This window comes from Cygnus atratus, chromosome 9, assembly GCF_013377495.2.
Source record: "Cygnus atratus isolate AKBS03 ecotype Queensland, Australia chromosome 9, CAtr_DNAZoo_HiC_assembly, whole genome shotgun sequence".
Lineage (NCBI taxonomy): Eukaryota > Metazoa > Chordata > Aves > Anseriformes > Anatidae > Cygnus > Cygnus atratus.
In genome coordinates this window covers 2,054,505-2,077,784 of record NC_066370.1, presented here as the reverse complement: position 1 = coordinate 2,077,784, position 23,280 = coordinate 2,054,505, and the positions used below count along the sequence as shown (strand labels likewise).

The 23,280-nt window shown below is 38.2% G+C and overlaps 1 protein-coding gene across 6 annotated transcripts in view; it reads left to right on the top strand.

Annotated features, from left to right (window-relative positions):
* The first annotated feature begins 1,413 nt into the window (after window positions 1-1,413).
* Window positions 1,414-23,280, top strand: part of U2SURP (U2 snRNP associated SURP domain containing) — a 45,600-nt gene continuing 23,733 nt past the window's right edge. Inside the window, exons 1-13 of one of the 6 annotated variants that reach the window (XM_035544382.2) lie at window positions 1,414-1,568; window positions 9,416-9,463; window positions 12,138-12,236; window positions 13,295-13,409; window positions 13,759-13,892; window positions 15,018-15,059; window positions 15,870-15,937; window positions 17,782-17,876; window positions 17,958-17,993; window positions 18,086-18,168; window positions 18,647-18,812; window positions 19,404-19,615; window positions 20,572-20,615. In XM_035544382.2, coding sequence (XP_035400275.1) covers window positions 1,524-1,568; window positions 9,416-9,463; window positions 12,138-12,236; window positions 13,295-13,409; window positions 13,759-13,892; window positions 15,018-15,059; window positions 15,870-15,937; window positions 17,782-17,876; window positions 17,958-17,993; window positions 18,086-18,168; window positions 18,647-18,812; window positions 19,404-19,615; window positions 20,572-20,615 — 1,187 coding nt within the window. In that variant the 5' untranslated portion in view covers window positions 1,414-1,523. Of the gene's footprint in view, window positions 1,569-6,227; window positions 6,386-9,415; window positions 9,464-12,137; window positions 12,237-13,294; window positions 13,410-13,758; window positions 13,893-15,017; window positions 15,060-15,869; window positions 15,938-17,781; window positions 17,877-17,957; window positions 17,994-18,085; window positions 18,169-18,646; window positions 18,813-19,403; window positions 19,616-20,571; window positions 20,616-23,280 lie in introns of those variants that run through there. The other 5 variants (XM_035544383.2, XM_035544386.2, XM_035544385.2 and 2 more) reach the window with 5 other exon arrangements.

Sequence of the window (23,280 nt, the reverse complement as noted above, 5' to 3'; positions counted from 1 at the left end):
ATGGCCACCCTGCAGGCCTTCTCAGCAAAGTCCTTGTACTGCTCTGCCTTGTCCTGTCTGTGCCACAAGCCTCTGCCTTCAGTGAACAGGTTACTTGGTGGCTAGGTGAGCTGTTCCCTCCTGTCATCTCTCAAAGTCTTGCAGGAAAATGTCTGGTGATGGAAAAAGACCCCATATGATTAGTCTTCCTCTCCTCCCAGGGGCTTAGGCAATGCAGGTCAATATTTTTTATCTGAATAGAGATCCCTCCTGTCAGGGTTTCTTGTTCGTGACTGTGTGTCCTTCACAGCGGCTATGAGCATTGCTAGTGCCTCTCCAAAACACACAGGCCCATGCACACAGGCTGTCGCAGGCAGCAGATGTGCCCAGGAATAGCTGCCAAGGGACAGAAGGGTGTCAGGTGGGTGTGGGCTGTCAGGGCTCCCTGACTGACTGCCTCACTGCAGCTGGTTGCTAAGCAGGTTTGGGTTGCCTAGCGACTTCATTTGGGATTTTCTCTGCTAATGTGAAAGCCGGAGACCCAGATGGGACACAGACACCACTAAAGCCACAGGGCTGCAAGTGATGTGGGGGTGCAGCCCTGTCAGTGGGCTTGTCCCGGCTCTCTGCTGAGAAGGTATCACAGGGACAGGCTCTGCTCATAGCCATGGGCACGGCCTTTACCCAAGATGTTCTGCACCTTCTGGGCATGGGAAGGCCCAGAAAGCAACGGGTCCCCCCTTGTCGTGGGGTCCTGTTGCTGGTGTTGTGGGTGCAGAAGGCATATGGGCACCCTTCCCACTGGGGCCCTGCCACTGCCAGCTCTCCCCTGTGATGGGGTGACAGGAGGGGCGATACATGGCGCTGTTGTGGCTGTGTTGTTCCTTCATGTTCTTTGCAGAGCTCCCACATAACCCATTATTTGTAGATATCTACATGTAGTTCCTTCTAGGTCCCCTGTACTGGGTATGAGATGCTGCTCACGTGTGTTACTGTCTCCATCTGTGTACCTGCCTCATGTTACTACATAAACTTAGACTGCAATGAAAAATAACCGTCCAGGCAGGATTTTTGCCAGGGCTGAGGCTGAGGCCGTGCCACAGCTGGCCGTGCCTCCGGGAAGGTTATGTGCCCTGAGCTGACGGTGGGCTTTCGATCGTGTTGGCTTTAATTCTCACACCACTTTTTACCACTACGAGAGAAAAAAAAAAACACATTTATTTTTCCATTTTTTAACCGGTTTCGATCAAGGCTGTGCCCTTCTATCGGGAGCAGGTCACGGTGTGACCCCGCAGCGCGTAGCCGCGAGGCGCGGGCACGGCGCCGAAGCGCCGCCATAGCAGGGGGCGCCCGCGCACCCCCGGCGCTGCCCCGCGACATGGCGGCCGCCGCGGGGGGGGGGGAGGCGGGACTGGGCCCTCCCTCTCGGCGGCTCGGCGCTCGGCGCTCGGCTCGCCGCCCTGGGCCAGCCGGGCTCTTCCTTGGGCATCGGGGGATCGGCGCTCGCTTCCTCGCCGCCGGAGCTGAGCGAGGGGAGAGGCAAGATGGCGGACAAGGCGCCGGGCGGCTCGCAGAAAGGCGGGGGCAAGGTGAGGCCCTGCTCGCGGGCACCCCGCGGCTCCGCCGCCCGGGTGGGCTCGGCCGCGGCCTCTCGGCCTGGCGGCGGGGCCCGGGGGCGGCGGGGGCGGCGGGGGCGGCGGGGGCGGCGGGCCTGAGGTGCGCGGCCTCCTCCGCGCCTGCCTGCGGCCCCGGTGACTGCGGGGGCCGGGGCTCGGCCTCGGTCGTCCTGGGGCCGTCTGTCGTGAGGGGCCGGCGGCAGCTGCCGGCTGGGGGCACCGGGCCCCCGCTGAGGGATGAGGGGGGATTAGGGGTCCTGGGGGGGTGTTCGGAGCCCCCGGGGGGCCTCGGGGGTGTCTCGAGTCTTGTGGGTCCCCCAGCGCCTGGCCGCAGCCCCCTCACCCTGTCGGCCGCGCACTGCGTATGTGTGTGGGGGGGTGCCCGGATCAGCCTGAACGGAAGGGTGAAGTTGGGACCCGCTCTTCCCTCCTGATCCGCGATGAAAGTCCGCATTTTGCAGCGCCGCCGTGGTGCTCCTGCTCTTCTCGCTCCCATCGCTCTGTTTCCCATAATGATTTTTTGTTGGATTTGAGGAAGCCCGAGCTGTACAGGGCTCCCGGCAAACTTCAAGGCTGTGCGCTGAAGGTGGTGCAGCAGCAGTGCGGAGCTCCCTGCCCCTGAGCCCCCTACCCAGGTGGGCAGAGGGTGAGAGGTGGTTTGGGGGCCAGGCTGCAGCTGGCACTTCAAGGACTAGCGATTAGTGGCATCTCATTTCCCTCTGCCTTGTTACGGTTTTTAGGCCAGAAGTATGTAACTTTTTCCTGACAATTCTTCCTGTCTTCTTTTTTGTTATGTGAGTGTGTAAAGCAGTCAAGTGAGAAGCTGCGTTTTGGCTCAGGAATTTCTAGTCAGTTATGTAGGAGACGTAGGTTTATATAAATATATATATGTATACACACACACATCCATTTTTTTAATTCAGTTAAAATTTCTTTTCTTACTTTTTTTTCTTTCGCTACTGGGAAATGAGCTCAAATTTAGTTATGAGAATATCTGCATGTTTACCCAGTAGTTGGTTGTCATTAGAGTGGGAGAGCTTTATTTTTGTTTCCCTTTTTTGATCTATCCCAAATATTGTCAGGAGACATTTTTTGGATCTTGCCTTTCGCTTGGAGCTGCAAGCAAGATCTGGACAGAAAACAGCAAAGTAGGTCTTAATTTATTGAAAGAAGCTTCCTGGGAATAAGATATCTTGGGATTTGAAGTATAATTAGGCATAGAATAATAATTTATTGATTATTCCAACTGATAACATGGTACACAAAACCAACTCAGATAGGATCCCTTTCTTTTTACGGTTACACCGTAGGTTTTTTCATTTTGTCAGTGTAGTATTTCTGTAGTGATGATATTCTTTTTAAAATACGTAGTAGTTAACTTATAAGAATTGTTTTCTGTCCCAGATCTCAGTTGTGCAGAGAAATGTGCAGGCACCTCATTTTTCCTACTAAGTCATCCCACTGAAGTCAGCGGGACTTCTAGGAAGTGTAAAGTCAAACCAACATGCGCATTAATTTTTTGAGGCCTGGAGCCCTTGAGGACGTCCTGTGCCTTGCCATCTTTGTGCAGTTCCCCCTTGCCCCTCAGTCTCCCATTACTTTAGAGGTATATGCTGTGTTTCTGGTAGACTTTCTCATACTTTACTTTCTAGGTCTTGTTTTGTATTACCAATATTATTACATGTGGCAAAGAAAATAGTGCATATGTGCATCCATGAGAATGTGTTTGTTGAAAAGTGAAATAACACATGCCTAGGTCTTGGGATTTGTGTCCTTCACCCTCAACTTTGTAATTGTTTTTGGGGAGGTGGGGTTGTCTTTTTTTTTGTTTTTTTAAACTCATGGATATATGCAGTGTGTATATCCATATAGATATTTTTCTAATGTCTGCAGAAGTATGATGGAACTGAAATTCATATTTTTTTAACGATGAAGATTGAGTAATTGTGTTTTTAGTTGGGCCTGGATGAGACTGATGAAGGTGTAAAAAATCTGAACAAATTACCATTTTCCTTGATTTCTTCAAGTAATTATTTATGAAACATTTTGATTTAAAAAAAAAATCATTAGCAAAATCAGAGTTTTAGGCGCTGTTTCTTTTGGTGCGTTGTATTTTTGCAAGTTACAAGAATGGTAGTTCTTGCAAAAAAGATATGTCTCAGATTCCATAGGACATGTTTCAGGGGCAATTTCGAGATGTTTCCTTGCTGGCTGCCAGCCTACCTCCTGGGAGGAGCAGAGCATGGTTTTACTTTCTGTGCTCTGTAAAGTGCTGTGGCCGAGCAGCTGGAGGGCTTAACACTTGCAGGAGGGTATGGTTTCTCGTCCTCAGAACGTGTGGGGTTTGTTCTTTGGTTTTAGCGTCCAAGTACTGGTCTGGGATGTCTAGCCAGTTTTATAGTGTAAAATCAAGTTTATTTCAGTCTATTTGATTCACTATTTGAAAACTGTATGTGGAGATGGTAGAGGTCCAGGAGCACACCTTGCCCTCATTGGTAGCTCCTTTTTATAATACTGTGAACTTCTAAATAAATTTGACAATCTCTTATGTGAAATGTGTCGTAAGAGCATCAGCTACTACTTTGTCACTTTAAGATTAGGATAGCAAGATATGTGCCTGAGATTTCCAGAAATTTAAATAGGAACAAATGGCAAAATTAAGGAAGAGGAAATAGAGGCTGCCCAAGACTGTGCCAGAGCTTAGTGTAGGATGTAATTCTAAAATGGCAAATTCTGATTCTGTCCAATTCTTATCTCGATATGATGAAACATACCTGCTTGGACGACTCTGCCAGTTTCTTATTTCATCTTCTGAGAGTAGTGACTATATTGCATATCTGCTGTTCTCGCATATAATGCGCAGCACAAATTGGATACCGGGTGGCAGAGGAGATTATCCACTTGGACCATGCTGTAGGTTTCCCATTTTTCATTCTAAAAAATGTTTTAACAGTATTATCTAATCCTAAATGTATTTCATAAGCATTTCTGTAATATCATATGTTAATAAAATGTTGAAGAACCATGACTGCTTGCCTGTGAATGGACAGCTTCCATTGGTAAGTTAGAGTGTTTGAAGAGCAGTGATGTAACATCTGTGCAAGTGTGGTGAATTCCGGTTGGGTGTAGTATTCTGCAGGACGGTGACACGCATCGTCTTTAGCTTTCCCTATGTTACTGTTCCACCTGTGATCAAGAGCAGGAGGGGCAGAAGGGCATTTCTGTGTAGATGGATATGTCAGCAGAGGTGTTCTTTTCGTTTCCTCTCTGGCAGTAACAAGTTAAATATTGGCAGCTCCTGTTCATCTCTGTTTAAGGCACTAGTGGAAGAGCGCTCCTTGCAAGTACTTCAGAGAAACAATTTTCTGTTTACTTTTGTGTGCCGAAGTGCTGTTTAAGTAGTGAATAATATTAGTGTACTAGTCTAGTAAGTGCAAAGAGTAAACAGGTTAGCTATAAAACTTAATTCACAAGTGTCTGTAAACATCTGTGTCCTAGACTGTTAGAGAAAGGAAGAATGAGAGACAAGTTGGGTTGGGATGCCTCCCTGCCCTTGCTGGATTTTAACTTCTTAATTTGTGATTCCATTTGCTTTTTCTTGGTGGCAGTGCTGACACCAACTGCTCCCAGCCTCATATACTCTTTCCCTCCCAGACATTGTCCTCTTCAGATGGCTCGGCATAATTCTGGGGGGAAAGTGAGGGCAGCCTGCTGTGCAAAGGAACTTGCCTTGGCCAAACCTCCCTAGCTCTCTCTTTCTTAAGTGACAGTTAGATGGGAAAAGTGATCTAGTTCAGCATGGCTCCATCTCCAGCTGCCCGGTGTGGGGGCAGAAGCCAAGGAAGGTGTTGAAACAGGGCAGGAGTGTCTTATGCCAGAGTTCCTTACAAACAATTTGCCCTTAAGCTACAAGTTTCTGCAGGAACAGGGCTTGTATTTTGCACTCAGGCTCGCAGCTCTAAGAGTTGTAAAGGTAGCACCCAGCATTTGGATGGCTGCGGGGTTGGCTTCTGGTTTTCCTGGCAGCTTTTGTTGCTGTTTGATGTTTTACTAAATGGCATCAGTACTAACTTAAAAAAAATGCTTTTGTATAGCATACTTTAAACATCTGTGAAATGATGTGATCATGTCAATTTTACACAGAGATTGTTAAATTTGGGGAAACTGTGACGAGCTAGACTAGTGCGCACTTGACATTGCTGACAGGAAAGATTTGGAAGAGCAGTCTTCTCTGCCTTCTTTGGAAACTGCTACGGAGCTGGAAGAACATTGAAGTGTCACAATCTGAGATGGGGGGTCTCCGTGTTGGCTTCTTGATATAAATTTGTGGTAAATTTCATTTATATGGTCCTTTCAAGATTTTTTTTTCCCCTTTGAAGGTTGAGTAAATTTGACTAGATGGAATAGCATCGTTTTGAGTGACCTGACCTCCAAGACTGCGATCTGACAGGGCTGGTTGACCAGAGTGCCATTAAGCAGCCTGCACTGCTGCTGCAGGTATGCTGGCACGATCCTTTGAGGGGCCTGTGCTGCGAAGGGAACTGAGGAAGTGAGCCAGCTGGAAAAAGAGTCCATGGTGGTGGTTGTGTGTGTTGTTTCTTTTTTTTAGAGAAAAATGGTTTCATGCAGAGTGGTAGTGGCAGTGAATTGGGAGTAAGGCCCTTTGTAAATTGTGTATGCTGGCCATGCTACTGAAAGATCTACTCATCAAATATTTCCTGTCAGCGTTTTGACCATGAAGGAACTATCCTCGTATCTCAGAAATCATCAGCTGCTGAGGAGGGCTTTGGGTATGTTTCTTTCAGCAGTTCATTGAGCTGCTTGACATCATTAGAAGAGGAAAAAGGAATCTTCCTGTGGGTTTCAATACAGGTGGGCAGTGTTATCTAAAATGCTTGTCATTGTGAGGACTCACAAGTGTTTGTTACTCTGTTGAGTCAACTCTGCTGATGCAACTCTTGAGGAAAAAAATTGCCCCTTTCATCCAGACGGTGCAGCTGGATGCAAAGTGCAGTGCTGTGAGAATTAAATTAATTTTTTTAATCGCTGTTATTTACAAACTGGCAGCTAATGATGCTTAATTTTGTCAGGAATTATTTCACTGTTGTGCTTCAGTGTGGGTACAGATGCTTGGATGGTTAAAAGCAGTACCAAAGGCGTGAATTAAATTTATCGATGGGATCAGAAGGCCTTAAAAATACGAACTGTTTGAGGAGGAGAATAACATGGCTTTGCCAAGCTGCTAGCTACCACAGGAAAAAACTTGGTCTGCATATTTACTGGAGTCAGCTAAAGCTGCTTTTAGATGTGCTTGGAGGGGCCTGCGGTAGGCCTCAGCTCCTTGGCCCCGCGGTTCTTCTGCCTCAGGGGCTTGCAGGCTCCTGCTGGTCGGGCTGCAGGCCTGCTACTAGCCTGCTGAATTTCTTGCGTGCTGCCATGCACTGGAAGCCTCTCACAGCAGTATCTGATGGTTCCTGGGGAAACAGACTTAGTGTCTGGTAAATTTTTGTGTCCCCATCCTCAGAATGTCATTTTTCGTGTCTTAAACATCATTGTGTTGAGCTTCCATACTGCCTGGTACTGTATGTGTTGCCTTGCTTAGTGTCCGCCGTGTAAGCAGCACCAGCGCCTATCCTTGTTGGAGGGTATGGCTTTCCAAAACTTCTCTAAATGGAAGAGATAAAGAGATTTGAGAAACGTTAACTTCATTCTGCTGTTGCCAAAAAAATCCCCAGCAGCCTCCTTCCCCCCAAGCATTATGTCTTGACTTCTCTTCTTAGTACATACACTAAGAAGACGGCACTGTATCAGCCCACCTTTGAGAGAAATCTTTCTAATCACAAGTCTAAAATGTTTTTTTAAAGGCTGGCATTTAATCGATGTGTTGGTTGCCTCAGAGTGGTAGAGGAGTGCAGTTTTCAATCTTGGAAATTCTTTTGCCTGCTGTCTGTTTTGCACCTGCGATGTTGTGCCATACATTCATCAACTCTCAAGGGAAGGACAGGTTTCCTAGGTTTCCTGGAGCTACATCTTTGCAGTACATAGAATTGTGGATAACAGATCATTGATTGAGTGCCACGGGCAGTTGTGAATCACAAGAAAACCCCGCACCAAATGCAGAGCAAAGTTTGCAGAAAGTGGTATTAGTAAAATATGCTTGTGGTGTTTGCTTCTACCTGTATTTTAATGAACCGTTAGTGGTACATGTGAGCTCAATTTTTTATTTTGTGCAAAGATGTGAATAATGTATAGTGTTGCAGGTAAGTGGATTTGGGAGAATAAAACAGATTTTTTTCCTTTTTCTTTAAAAAAAAATATTTCTTAGGAGTCTTTTGTCTCCTTTTTAAAGGTTGTACCTTTCTTTCTCTCTGTCTCCCTCTCCCCACCTCCCTGTTTGTGGACTTAGTGCCAGTTCTTGAACTGCTCTCTGCCACGCCATGTTTTCTATACGGAGTTGACTGTAAAATGTAGGAACGTACTCGTAGAAAGCTAAATGTGTATCTGAGTTGAAGAAAGAAAAAATGATGGGAAATGGCAACAGATTTTAGATTTTTTTTTTTTCTAAAGTAGCATCTGGTGCTTTTGGAAGACTGGAGATGAGCACAGGATAATACTATTTCTGGTAGAAACCATAAATACCTGTTTATAAGGAGAAGTGCTAATGTTTTGTAACTAATGAACAGATTCCGGCTAAGGAAAATCTTCTTTTTTTTTTTGACTTTAAATTTCAATCCAGGTAAGAATTGTGTATCAAGCAGTTTTATCTTAACTGTGGAAGTTGTATCAGGTTTCTGGAATTTGGGCGTTGTACAGTCCTGCGTGCTGAAGTTTGCACCGCTTAAACCTGTTTGAAAATCTACTTTAAAAAGAATCTATGCAAATTTTATACATATGGTGGTGTACATGTTTGGTAGCCTAGAATTGATTTTAAAATAAGAGGAGTGAATTTGAATATATTTTTTTGTTCTGTAAGCATCTCGTACAGTATATATAGTAGTACAGAATATTTAGTATGCATACTACAGAATATAGAGTACATGTGTAGTTTATAACTTGTTCATCATCTAGTTTGAGTACTGTCTCTCAAGGCCTTAGCAACTTAACGTTTGCTGTTAGGTCACTAAAATTTCAGAAGACTTCAGTGAGTGGGGAATACTGTATGCTTGCCTGAAAAATAGGCAAGTTGAAAAAAGCTGTGAAGTTTTAAATCACTGAATTCTAGTTCTTAATTTCAGTGCAGTGTATTAAAAGTGACAGTTCTGCGTACGTTAATACTATGCACTTTTAAAATTTCAGTTATGGTTTAATTTAGAGTAATAAAGTTAATTGATGAATATTCACAAATTGGACTTCAATTAGCGTTCTTGAGATGGCTGTCTTCCATTTATGTACCTCATACTAAGAGCAGTTTTGGGAATGATTTATAGTAAGGCAAATATGATCAAGCACTTTCCGTAATCTTCAGCAATCTTTAATGGCAACTTTTGCAGATTCAGTGCAACAGACTTAATTTTTTTTCCATGGAATGGTGTTAATGGCAAGATTGTAAAACCAAGCTGTGGAAATTTAAATGTTTTTAATGGTACCACAAAATATCTATTGTTAATTCATTTTTTTGCCTTATATTGAAATCGTAAATGCTATGACAATGTTCAGCTGTATCATTAAAATATTTGTGTGTATCTTTACTCTTGCATATTTGGACCTTGAAATTGAAATGAAAATCACATTCAAAGAAATTAATCAGAAGAAAAACCAGCACTTGTTTGCCGCCTTCATTTCTTTTTCTGTGCCTTACTTCCTTTTCATTCTCTCTCCAGGTCAGAATGCCAGATGCAGTACATAACACTGGATCTGCTGATACACACGTAAGTCCAAAAGATAAAAAACAAACAAACAAAAAAACCCCAAACAACAAAACAAACAACCCAAACCCAGAAACTCAAAATAGGCCTGTCCTTTAGAGAAAACTACTTGTTGTAGATAAACTCTGGTGCATTGGGTATATAATCTGTAGGTGTTTGTAATGAAACATTTTTTATGTTTGAAAATATTCCTTGAAGTTTTTTAAAAACCACTAGTGTAAAAAACTGTATAATGTTTTTCTTATGCTGAAGAATAGTTCAGAATACAAGCTGATTACTTACAAGAGTCAGTGCACATTAAAGTTGACTTCTTTATCATATACAGTTAGCTTCTCTCAAAAATGAGATCAAGTGGCCCTAACTTAACCCTCCATTTTAATTTCTAATGGAATATGTTTAAAATATTCTAATAGAATATATTTAAATGAATAATAAAAGCATTAATGCCATCATCAGTGGTTTAGATCTTCTTCAAGATGTTTTTTGGCATATGACACAGTCAAGTATAAGCTGTTAATTTTCTTGTAAGATAACATTATTCGAGTTGTGATAGTAAAAACTTTTCATTAAGAAGTTGGTTCTGTTTCTTGTCTTGCTTCACTTGATATAATTTGGAAAATTATCCTTGAAACGCTTTTGAATATTTATTGTCTGTGAAACTGGGTTTTCAGTACTTTGTGCCATCTTGCAGTTAACACTGTTATGCTTGATGTGAATTTGCTTTAATGCAGTGATTAGGTTGCTTAGCTAGAAGTTTGCTCTTGTTTCCATTGTTTGCTTTACTCCTTTCATTATGTAAAGGAAGAAAGCTTCTAAGTTTTGTATAGGTCTGTTGTTAGTAATTTTGTGAAGCTGTATACGGTTAATGCTGTAACTGCTGTCTGGAAAGTAAATTGCGGATTCAGTCCTGTTCATTGTATATTGCTCCTGCCACTTGGAAGGTCTTGGTTTTTTTTTTTTTTGAGACCATTCCTAAAGAGAGGACATCTTAGTGCCAGACCTCTTGTCTGTCTGCTTCCATTATGTGAGTAGAACATAAACTCGTGGCTGATTTGCAGGTATCCTGTACCATTACTGTGAGAGGTCACCTGCAAATGACAGGATAAGCCTTGAGTAGGAGCGTGGTGTTTGTATTTGTCTGCATCGCTGTACCTTAGCAATATGCCCACATTTTGCCAAGGTTCTAGATTGCCTGTTATACTGAAATATAAGCTGTCATTCAGACAACAGGAAAATGGGATTTTATTAACTTTCAAAACACATAGATGGATGAAAACCTGCTGATAAACCTGTCACAGCAGTTCATGTTGACAAGCATAGCATCATAAGCCAGATGACTCCAAAGACAACACTGCATTAATTTGTAACTGATAGTTTTCCTTTTAATTAGGAATTAGGAAATGTTTTTCAAAGGAATACAAGCAATTTTGGTCATATGCTTGGCACAAATGTAAGAGGTGTTTGAGTTACTAAACAAGGATTATAAACTAAAGGTATTTAAAACAATTGTTTTTTGCAGTGTTTTTTCGTATTAGGTAAAAAGATTGTGGATAGGAAGCCAGTACTGTAGAAATGGAAACCTTTATGCAGAAAATTATTTCTAGAGGAAACCCTTATTGTTGGTGTCATCTGAAATCTTTAGATAATACAACAGATAAGTTGTTCACCTTCTTTGTTGTGATGTGTTATTATGTTGAGCTGATTTTTTTAACGATTACTGTGAAAGTGGTAGTTTTGAGCATCCCTGACAGCTGTGTCAGAGCATAAAAATATTTTGAACATGGAGGATAATCGATTATGTTTTGTTCTTTTGCTAGTTCTTTATGAGCTGGTGCGTTAAACTAGGAATTTCCAGAGAAGTTTTTTCTTTTCCTTCCCATTGCCCATGTCTTCTGAACATCTTTTTTTTTTCCTGTTTTTACTCTCCCAATGCTTTACCATCTGTTAATTGCCCAAATAGACTCTTGAGAGTGCTAATTCCATACTCTTCAGAAATGACTGTTAACTGTAGTCCTCTTTTAATCAGGGTTTCAAGAAGGGAGCAATGCAGATTGAGTTATCCAAAATAGAAGCAATCTACGAGTTAAATGTGTTTTTTTTGTTTGTTTGCTTTGTTTTAACTAGTAGAAGCAAATGTCAAGAATGTTTTCCTATTCAAGCATAATTACTACTTTGAACATTAAAGTACAAAATAAGTTTATCATCCATTTAAGTCTTCACTTACACCTGTTTAACCTTGCACAAACATTCTTCCAGCCTGAGTAGTCAGAAGAACTTCTAGAGTGTTTCTTTTTTTCCCTTTTTGCAACGATCAGAAAGGAGTCGTAGTGCAAAGCATATTTTCCAAGAGTTTTAGAAACTGTGCTTTGCATTGTGGTAAGGTCTCAGGCTTTTGCAGCAAGTACCTGTCAATTTTGTCTGAGGGGTCTTTGAATAACATATTAAAAGCTTTCTCATTTAAACAGTGGTAATTAGTTTTTATAAAACACAGATTTAATTTTTTAAAAAAATAGATATTGGCAAGTTCAGAAGTAGAGGTAGCCTTTTATTTTGTTTTCCAAACATCTGAAACGGTTGCCATGTTGATTCACTTAGAAAGTTTCTGGTCTTGGCCAAAGAGAACAGTAACATTATATTTTGTTTTGTAAACAGTTTGTTTTTCTTACTCCTTCTACAGCCTCTAATGGAAAGTAAACTTAAAGCATTCAGTATTGGTAAAATGAGTGCTGCCAAACGGACTCTGAGCAAGAAGGAACAAGAAGAATTAAAAAAGAAGGTAATGGTATACCATGAAAATGTTGTTATATATTCAGAGCTGAAATTAGTTTGCTGTTAGTTTATAACCAGCTTCATCAACAGTTTTATTTTGATGTAGATAATTATAGCTTTCTAAGAATGAAAGGGAATTGTATTTTACATATTTAATTTGTTCTTCGTGTCCATGGGGATGGGGGCCAGGCTTGCTTCTCTCTCTGGCAGTCTGAAGTGCTGAATTACAGCAATCCATTGATTATTGTACTACTCAAACTGAAGACAGACATCGCCTTCAATTATTTCCTGTTCTCCGTTTGCTCTCTATCCTTAGGTTTCAGTAGATAGAATGAGTACCTGTTCTCTCTGGAATTGTTTCAATACATGTCCTTGTTATTCTGCAAAACACATTTTTGTCTAATGACTTATTATAGGAACAATCAAAACGATTACAATTTGATACTGAATTTTGGGATGCTCAGGAATATCTGAATATTGGGAAATACATATAGTTGCCAAGGTGGAAGTTCTGAATATCTTGGTCTTTGGATATTACAAACTCAACTTGTGTACTTCAGTGGGATTTCTCGTGCTACATTTTTGAAAATACTAGTGTAAAGAAACACCAACATGCTTAACTTAGTTTGTCTCACTCAACTTTATTAAGCCATTCAATTAACTTTTCTGGGAAATGTATAAAGGTGATCCCGTTGTTAATCTCCTTCAGATGGGTTGATAATAGGTAAGAATAGGTACTGCTCTCTGATGCTTAGGTTAACAAAGCACGACTCTCATAATGTTGGTTTTTCATATAATCTCTTCAATGTTCAGCTGCCAAGTAAACTCTTGTAAATGAATAGTCATATGTGAGCACACAGACCTTATTTGCTTGAAGTATTACATACTGTTTTCTTCCCACAGTCCTCAAAAATTTGAATTGTTTTGTCTAAAATTGAAACTCATTTGATACAGTTTGTAGCATGAACTCTAGAAAATAAAAAGGAATATAATATAGCTAATTTAAGAATAGCTGTCATTGGAGGTTCTGTGATGATAGTAAATTGATTAACATCTGCTCTGTAGGAGGATGAGAAGGCTGCTGCAGAAATTTATGAAGAATTTCTTGCTGCCTTTGAGGGAAGTGATGGTAGTAAAGTGAAAACATTTGTAAGAGGAGGAATCGTTAATGCATCTAAAGGTATTACTAATCTTTTTGTGTGTGGCTGTGGTAGATCATTTGGCTTTGAGTAAAGATGGAGATTGGCTTTGAATTGCATTTTAAAATTAATATATTGCATTATAAGAAGTCATGGAAACTTGATACTAAAATTTGCGTTTTGCTTTAACTTATTTGGTAGTTAGCTGCATGATTTGTTTCTTAAAATTCATGGGAAAAAGTGCTTTGTTTTAAAATAACTAATCTTTGTTCTTTTTTCTTCATATTAAAAGATGAGGTTAAATTTCAGAAAGAACAATGTTCTTTCTAATGAACTGTGTTGTACAGTATTAGTTAATATAATTTGTTTTTAATTTGCCTTTACTTTCAGAGGAGCATGAGACAGATGAGAAACGGGGTAAAATCTATAAACCTTCATCACGGTTTTCAGATCAAAAAAATCAACCAAGCCAGCCATCGAATGAGAAGCCTCCATCCCTCTTAATGATAGAAACCAAAAAGCCTGTAAGTGTCGTCTTTGAATGTTAACTCCTTACTCTAGGTAGTATTTTGAAGTGCTTAGAAAAGGGTCTGTGTGATTTTTGCAGAGTAGTAGTATTTGCATTTGTCACTCAATAAAAGAGAGTGGAAACTTTGATTTGCTTAATCCCATGGGAAATAACAAGAGGATAAAATTCAGAGGTCCGGTAGACCTGTATCCAGCATGATATACCTGATACTGCACTTTGTTTTGAGTGCTTCATGTTTTTACTGTGTTCCTGATAATTGACTTATGTATACAGATTTGGTGACTGTTGTAAAATAACAACCTCCAGTCCAGAGAATTTGTGATTTTAGAAGCAAGTCTTTTTGCTACCATCTGTTTTTAGGTTTTTATAGCTTACCAAAACAAAACCAAACAAACAAAAAACCCATGACCATTTGTATAATTGATACAAATTCTTTTTGGAATGAGTTTTTTGGGTGCTAATATTGGAACAGTTCCCTTCAGCTCTTTGGGTTCTACCAAATAAGTCCTAGAACTTGTGAGTTTTTCAAACTGAACACCTTCTTTTTATTTTATTTATTTTGTCTTCTGAGTGGTTTGATATACTTTTTTGATCTTAAACTGAGATTTCGTTGTAAAAAAAGTACTGGAAGTGTTAACTACAAACTTAGTTTTCAATTCAGGTGATAGTTACATATGATTACTGTTACTACTGTATGTGTATAAAATGTAATTAATATCTTAGAAATCTTTGAAAGAGCTTACTACAATTCTTAAAGTTACGTGAAACTTGATACTGCCTGCTAGGGTGGGAAATGAGCTATAATGTGATATTTGTGGGTAATCCCATCCTAACTTTCCTCCAGCTTTAAACAAAAATGAAATTTGGAATAGTGGGGTGATAACTGCATGGCAATTTTTATTTTCATCGTATGTAAAGCTCTACAGTTAGAGAAATGAATTGTAGTTTTTTATCGTTTTGAGCTCTGTTTTGTCTTATGCAAGTATTTGTACTGTAAGAATATTACTGCTTTTCAAATTTGTCATAAATACTTATGAGATAATGCAATCAGTTTACTCACTTGCCCTGTCCAATGGTGATTGAAGATAATGAGGTAAAAATGATTTTATTTATTTGGCAGACCCTCCCCAAAAACAAACAAAAACAAACAACTTTGCCTGGGGTGAGTAGGAAGTCCAGTTTTTCCAAAGCTGTAGTGTGTAACACAATAAATATTTTGTATGTCTGCCTATTGGAAACGTTTTCATTTAAATTTGGTTATATAAAAACAATGTTGTAGAAGATAAAAGTTCACGTGAGTTAGTTGAGGTGCATATATTACAGTAAAAAAAAAGAAGAATATTCATATTCATTGTCATTTAGGAGTTCTTTTCTGAAGATCTTTGACTGTTTTGAGTAACTCTGTCTTAAGACCTGTATTTATATCTGAAAAGAAGCAAGAGAAGTAAATTGTTTTCACATAGAATGTTTGCCTGTGGATAAAAATATTTGAATATATGTATATACACACATACGTAAATTCTTTTTGTATATATATGTGTGTGTGTGTATATATAAGTATAAGATACACACACGTATCAATTTAATTAGAGCATGAAGGTTTGTTAGGAGAGCAATCAATTTCTGTTATAAGTTTTTAAGTGAACCAAACTGACAAAATACACCACAGGTATTTTATATTTGTGTGTTGTATACAATGTTATATCACATATGCTGCATGGTAGTAATCAGAAGTAACAAAGTTTAGTTTAAGCTATCCTTAATTTTATATTTTCTAGCTGTGTTTGCTAGCACTCAGTCTTAATGTTTTCACGTCTGTTTCCTTTTATTTTCTCCTGTAGTTTACTTGGTTTGAAAGCTGTAGGTAAAATATGCATGAAAATTTTCTAAAACGTTGTTACACAAATATCATTTATATGTTTTTGTTTAATTTCATGTGTTCAAATGTTGGCTGATATATCTTTAATTTTAGCCCTTGAAGAAAGGAGAGAAGGAGAAAAAAAAGAGTAATTTGGAGCTTTTTAAAGAAGAGTTAAAGCAGTAAGTTTCACTAGCTGTTACTGTAAATAAAGAAGGAGGAGGGGGGTCTGGCTCCTAGTTTTTATAGGCAATGTTTAGGATCATTCTTGCTAACCTGTTTCCCAATGTCCCTGCTCCCTAAAAGGCTTGTGGCATGGTACAACTTCATTAGCAACGGCAACGATGCTTCTAAAGAGGGCATGAAGCTGCACTGGTAGATGCTCATTACAGGTCTATATGATTTGTGTAGATAATTAGTTGCCATCTGATTAGCTTTTTGGTGTTCTTTGATGCTTTTCCCTTTTTCTTACCCTGATTGGTGCTAGGAAGAGTTTACCACTGTTGCTGAAAAAGACTTCTGTGCTGAAATGAAGCATCAACCAGAGCCTTTAAAAATGATCAATAAACAAACAGCAAAGTCCAGTCTGCTAGTTGGAATGAATGGATTTCTCTGCATGTCAGAGGCATTTGTCTGGTTATGACCTTTGAAACTATTCATTACTACCTTCCTAATTAGAAAAATCTCCAGAGTGGTTAAAATAATAATAAAATTACAGTATTTCAAAGATCAGAGTAAGCGAATGACTGGCTATATTTCCACTGCTACCTAAGACGATTTTGGATCAGTTAATGTGAATGAAAAGTTTGTTGATTGAATCAGCCAGCCAGCTACCCAGATAAAAAATGGAAACCCAGGTTTGTTTCTTTGCCAGCTGCTGCCATTACATTACTTGGAATGCAATTCTGTTGTAGATTAGCCAGTGTGAGCCTATAAATGATAACACTTATGAACATGGCCTCTTGCATTACTTAAGACTAAAGTAGATATCATAAGGGATGAGTGTGTTTGGGTTTTTGCTGTTTATGTTTGGTTGCAAATTTAAATGTCTATCAGAATCAGGAAGAGCAAGAAGTTTTGTGTCTCTAAAAGTATATCTAGAGGAACTGTAGTATGTGATTGAGCTTTTATATTATATCACAAATGAGACTTTTAAATCAACGTTTAGAGATGTACTTCTCTTGCATAATTTTAAAAAACAAGCTGAATTAATGCTTCAAAAAGCAGATTCTTTTCCTTTTAAGTATATAAGGCAACAGAAGAAGATCACGTGTATTGAGTGTAACTGAGTACAATATATTTATCTTGATGTTAGACATGGAAAATAAAATAATGTCTATGTTAGAAAACAAGAGGGATTTTAAATCCATAAATTATTTATTACTGGATGTAAATGAATTGACAGTCTTGTATTGCTCATACACAATATCTTTGTTACCAGGGTTTAAAACCAGATTACAAAGAACCAAGCAGTTACTAGTGTGCTAGTGTGAGTGCTATCTTTAGAGGTATAAACAGAGATGAGGTCTTGTATGTACTGGGAACGGTCAAATGGAGTTGTCTTATCATTGTAAAAGGTGACAGCCTGTAGAGAACAAGGCTTAGAAAAAATAGTAGAAGTAGACACTGAGGTGTCGTCTGCATCTTGAAAAGTCATCTGAAAAGTCAATGGATCTGTGTCAGATAAATGTGGAATTCAAGTCCTTCTTTCAGAGCGTACTTCTTATTTCTGATCTTGTAAAAAAAAAAAAACAAAAACAAAAAAAAAACAACTTCTCAAACTCTGTCAGTTCTGTTTGAGATTAAAATGCCCTGACAGTATGAATGAGGAAGCATGCAGCTGGAATAATTCTGGTGGTTAGAACCCACGCGATTGAACAAAAATTAAATCCTACTGGCCATTTGAAGTTTTTAACAAGCTCATTGTTTAATAAATATTAAATGTTTTCATATTTCTAATGATGATTGTTTTTAATAAAAACTGAAATACTAAAAAGTTGTTACTTACGTTCAACTTGTTTTGTAGAATACAAGAGGAGCGTGATGAACGACATAAAACAAAAGGTAGATTGAGTCGTTTTGAGCCACCCCAGTCAGATTCAGATGGCCAGCGTCGTTCAAGTAAGTAGATGTTGGTTTTTTAATGTTGGCTTGGCCTGCAAAATTTGTTGACTAAATTATATGTACTTTCTGTTTATTTAGTGGATGCTCCTTCAAGAAGAAACAGATCATCTGGTGGTAATACAGATTCTTTTCTCATTCAGTATAATGTTGTCACTTCAATGTGTACCAAGGATTATGACTTTTTCCCCCCCCCTCTATCACCATAGTACTGGATGATTATGCACCAGGGTCACATGATGTTGGAGATCCAAGCACAACAAATTTGTATCTTGGAAACATTAATCCTCAAGTAAGTTGGAGCTATGCTGTGAAGCGCAGCTTTGGTGTATTTGGGTCCAGCTGAAATTTTTTCAGTAGCCTTTTTTCCTTCATTTTTATTTTAAGCCATATGCGTATGTTTAATCTGATATGAGGTACAGTTGTCAATTGCAGAGACAGTATTCGTTTAAATAAATGCTCTTAACATGGTGCTGCAAAAACTAAGGTTAAAATATCGTTACTAGATGCAAAAATACTGAGTGAAAATTATTTTTCCATTAATACATCGTTGTGAGAAGGATCATATCAGAAATTTGATTGAATTCTAAACTAAGCACGGTCTTCTTGTTACTACTGTTCTACAGTAGATTTAATAGGTGAGGTATTGATGAAGAGTTGTTTTTTGTTAAACTGAGAGAATTAAAATCTCCACATGCAGACACTAATATGAAATGGAATTGCTTAGAAATATAGCAGCAAGATGCTAACTTCTACTTCTCTTCCTCTAGATGAATGAAGAGATGTTATGTCAAGAATTTGGACGCTTTGGACCATTAGCAAGCGTTAAAATCATGTGGCCAAGAACTGATGAAGAAAGAGCAAGAGAAAGAAATTGTGGCTTTGTTGCATTTATGAACAGGAGAGATGCTGAAAGAGCATTAAAGAATTTAAATGGTAAACGGTTTTTTCAGTTTTGTAATTATCTTTCTAGGAACATTGAGGAGTAACTAAGCATGTCTTCAGGTTTTTTGTCAGACTAGTGATAGATGTAATGCAGCTGCTTTTCCTGAGGTGAGGAATCCAGGAAAAGAATTGGAAATACTGGGAGTTTAAACTCTAGTAGATAGGACGCTAGCAGTGGTTTTAGTTTACAATGGCTGTTTTACTGACATCAAACTATAGCATACACAAGGGCTTTACATTATAGATGTAAAATTGCTAACAGTTTTGGAGATGTGAGGGAGAGTTAATGTTTTTTCTCTGCTCTGAGAACAGAATCATTAAAGAAGGAGTCTGTATTATTTGCAGTTGTTTACCAATAATGAACAAGTTCAATAATGAACTTCTTTCTGTGCATAAATTTGACTAATGCACGGGAAGTAATTCTCAGTAATTGATGATAAATAGGTCCTTTACTTTTGAGTAATGGTTAAATTTCTAATATTATTGCAAATATTAATATTTATTACTTAAATACTGCACTTGCACAGAGGAGTCTTGATTGATGCAGAACCAGTTTATAACATCTGTTTTTACTTTTCTCAGGCAAGATGATAATGTCCTTTGAAATGAAGCTAGGCTGGGGCAAAGCTGTACCTATACCACCACATCCAATATACATTCCACCTTCTATGATGGAGCATACCCTCCCGCCTCCTCCATCAGGACTGCCTTTTAATGCCCAGCCCAGGGAGAGGTTGAAGAATCCTAATGCTCCAATGTTACCCCCACCAAAAAACAAGGAAGATTTTGAGAAGGTAACTTACAGTACCCTGGGCCATATCTCGTTGTTAAATACTACATCTATGGGAGTATTTCAATGACTTCGTAGATTTACATTGTTCAGGCTGACTTTGGCAGCCCTTAGTGTACAAACTCACTGGCTCCCTGCTGTAGCCCAAGGGAACCTGACTAATTTCTGAAGCCTGTCTCATGTCTGTGTTAGGATATGATGTATTGGGTCTTGGCTTATTTTTAGTGCTGCTTTAAATCTTCTAGCTTTCATTTTCCCCCTCCAGGCTCCCTGGATATTTTTCTCCTACGTCCCCCCCCTTTTGTTGGCTGCCAAATTGCAATATCTAAATTACTTTCTGTAGAGAAAATACTACGTTTTAATTTGGGTAGCATTATTTTTACACTAGAGGAGTTGATATATTTTGTGTAGAAGGTAATTAATCTGGACGTTGAGTAAGTATTTTATGCTACTTATGGAGTCCATTTTCAACCTTTTTCTTTTCTGGAATATTAGCTGATAAAAATGAAGGGTAAGTATCTCGTAATCACAAACCAACTTGATTTACATTTGTAAGAATTTGTTGATTCTTTGAATGACACTTAATTGTTAGGGTTATTTTTCTTCTTAAGACTTGGGAATAAAGTAATACCAACCCGATCCAAGTCAAATACTTTAGAATCGTTTCATAAGCTTAAGAACTCCTTTCTTAATTATATTCAGTGTAGTACCTTTTCAGTACATCAATGTACATTCTGACAGGAATGTTCTGATACTTTGCAATTAGTGAACCTTTATGGTTCACTGACACAACCATTTGCATTTTGTGTAATTGCCTAGCTATAACTTCACAGCAGTGATTGCCTGCAAAACTTGTGATAGATGTGTAGTATTTTCATTGCATATGTATATTTTTGCTTGTTACTTGTTAACAATACTCACATATTCTATGTTTATTATCTGATGTGACTTCATATACAGACTCTGTCGCAAGCCATAGTCAAAGTGGTTATCCCAACAGAAAGGTACATGTTTTTCTTTATTATTACTGATCTAAATATAGAAAATTTCCCCTTCGGAATTTTAAAGAAAAATTGTGATGTTGAGGAAAAGGTAATGGCTTGACTGAGCAATGGTTCTTTCATAAAACTTGAGAGAGATGTTTTACAGTCTTATTATCCTTATCTCAATAACTTTTTTTTCTTATTGAGGATAGATTGAAGTAATTATCTTTTTTTTATTGAATTTAAGTACTAGAAATAGTTGCAGGGTAATTTTATGAGTGAACTCTAGGGAGAAATAGATTAACTTAGTGATGCTTTATAAGTCCAGGCGTAAACCTCTAAGTACTTTGTAGCTAGGATGCAGCTGTCTCCAATGTGGTGCTGTGCTTTTTCCTTTTTATTTCTTTTTTTCAATTGTACAATTTGTAGTGCAGTTAAAAATGGTTTTAATTTATACTGTTTTTAAAATGTGTAACAGTCAATAATTATGGTTGCCAAATAAGTTCTGTAGTGCAAGGGTATTTTTGCGTTTTGGTCTTCATCAGTGCCTCTACCTTCACTCTAGTCTAGGTATACTCTTGCTCAGTTAAGCTGAAACCTTTTCCCAAACACAGGAACACAACACTGTTTTAAAAGTAAATAAGCACAAAAGATTACCAAATTCTCTTTGACATTGGCCTTGGTGAGCAACACCAGCTGAACTGTCTGCGGCAGCGGGGGACCAGGAAAACATCATGGGATGGATTGGGAAAGTATACAGTTTTTGACCAGACATTGGTACGATCGGCTCCAATAAATGTGGTTTTATTATAACTGAAAAACTTTTTTTTTGTTGGCCAACTTAAGCTAAATGACATTTTAAATGCAGTTAAAGCTATCATCTTTTTCTACAACACTGTTTTAATTGTCACAAAATCTTTTTTTTTGCGTGTGTGTGTGGGGAAGAAATATTTGTAAAGCTAGTTACAGTAATACATTAATGTGTTTATCATTAAATGCTCAAATGCATTTTGACTAGTAATTCTTATGAAATTTTAGGACTATTTTTTCAATTTTTGTTAAGTAGAGACATGAATAGTTAGTGAGACTGGGAGCAATCTTAATTTGAAAAACATAGTAGTAGAAAGTACTTGTAAAACTGTACAGTGCTTCTAGAGTAATTAGCTTTTGGAGAAAAATATGCTTCCATTTTATTTACTGGAGCGTTTTGAAAGCGTGTTGGTAAGAAAAGCTCATGTTAATTGAATTGTATTTGAAAATACATTACATTCATTTTTCTTGGCTTCCTGATCACTTTTGAAGATGCTAATGATAACTGTTAAGAGTATTACACAGTGTATAACATGTAAAAATAATGAAAAACTTCAGTGGTATATTGCATTTAATTATTCTCCTTTAAAAACTGTTACTGAAAATTTCCAACATTCGTGTCTTGGCACTTACTAAAAGGTAAATGTTGCATATAAACAGCGAAGTTTTTTTTCTGAGAAATTCAGGTAGTAACATCTTATATGCCAGAATGCATGTAACACCCTCTTTTCATCTATGGGATGTACTGGATCTTTTTTTAATACGTTTGAGGTCTTTCCAAAGCAGATGGTCTTGTCCAACCAGAAGCTGCTCTAAAGTAACTTTATTGTACTGAATGAGAGAACAGTTAGATGAAATCCAGTGGCATGGTTCTACAGGAAGCCAGAATTGATCATATTGAACTTGCCTTAAAATAAATACTGTAATACCTCAGAGTTGAAAGCTAATTGTAATTTTTCCTATTAATGTTTTCAAATACAGTTCATATAACAAAAACAGACTTGGTATTTAGACTTTCAGAACACTGCTTTAAATAAAATGGTTGTGGAAGTATTGTGACTGTCCTCTTTACAGTATTTTAAGGGATCATAAAAATCAAAAGGAGAGGAAAATTGAGCTGTAGGTAACATTTTTTTGTATGTGTGATCTGAGAGGGAAATGTAAATTTAATGCTAGCTGGCATAAACCACAGTATTTGCCAAGTTTGCAGATGGATGGGCAGGTTTATTGCAATTAAATTATTACGATATTTTAAAGTTGATTTTTTTTAAATCTAGTTCATTATACCTGTGGCAGAACTTCGAATGCTCATGGTAGAAAATAATCACCTAATTATGAAGAAGTGATAGAAAATTCTTCACCTTTTCAATGCCACATTTTTTGAATTCTGATAATTAAATCGCTAAAGAAAATATAATACAATACATTTCCAGAACCTATATCAGTTTGTTACATTAAAAAATAATCTAAAAATGTAAAAATCTGTATTTTTTTTGTTTGCATCACATTCAAAGGACACGTACTGTGAAGTTTTTTATGTAGGTAATCTGTATTTGGAAAATTAGGATCTTGTTCTTGAGGAAAAAAAATACAAAAGATTGGAAACTGAAATTGCTTGTATGACACTATATATATGTAAGCTATTACTACGCTTATAAACGGATCCACATTTTCAAATGCGACTTCAAAAAAGCGCATTTCAAATATGCTTCTTGCCTGTCTCAGGATGTAGTGTTGAATGAAATGAATGCAGATTTTTATTTTTTGATTGTAATTTGGTTCACTTAGGTGTATGAGGAAGGAAACATTGAGTGGTATGACATGAAGTGACAGACAGTTTTATTTATGTCACATATTTTGGTCAAGACTCAAGTCT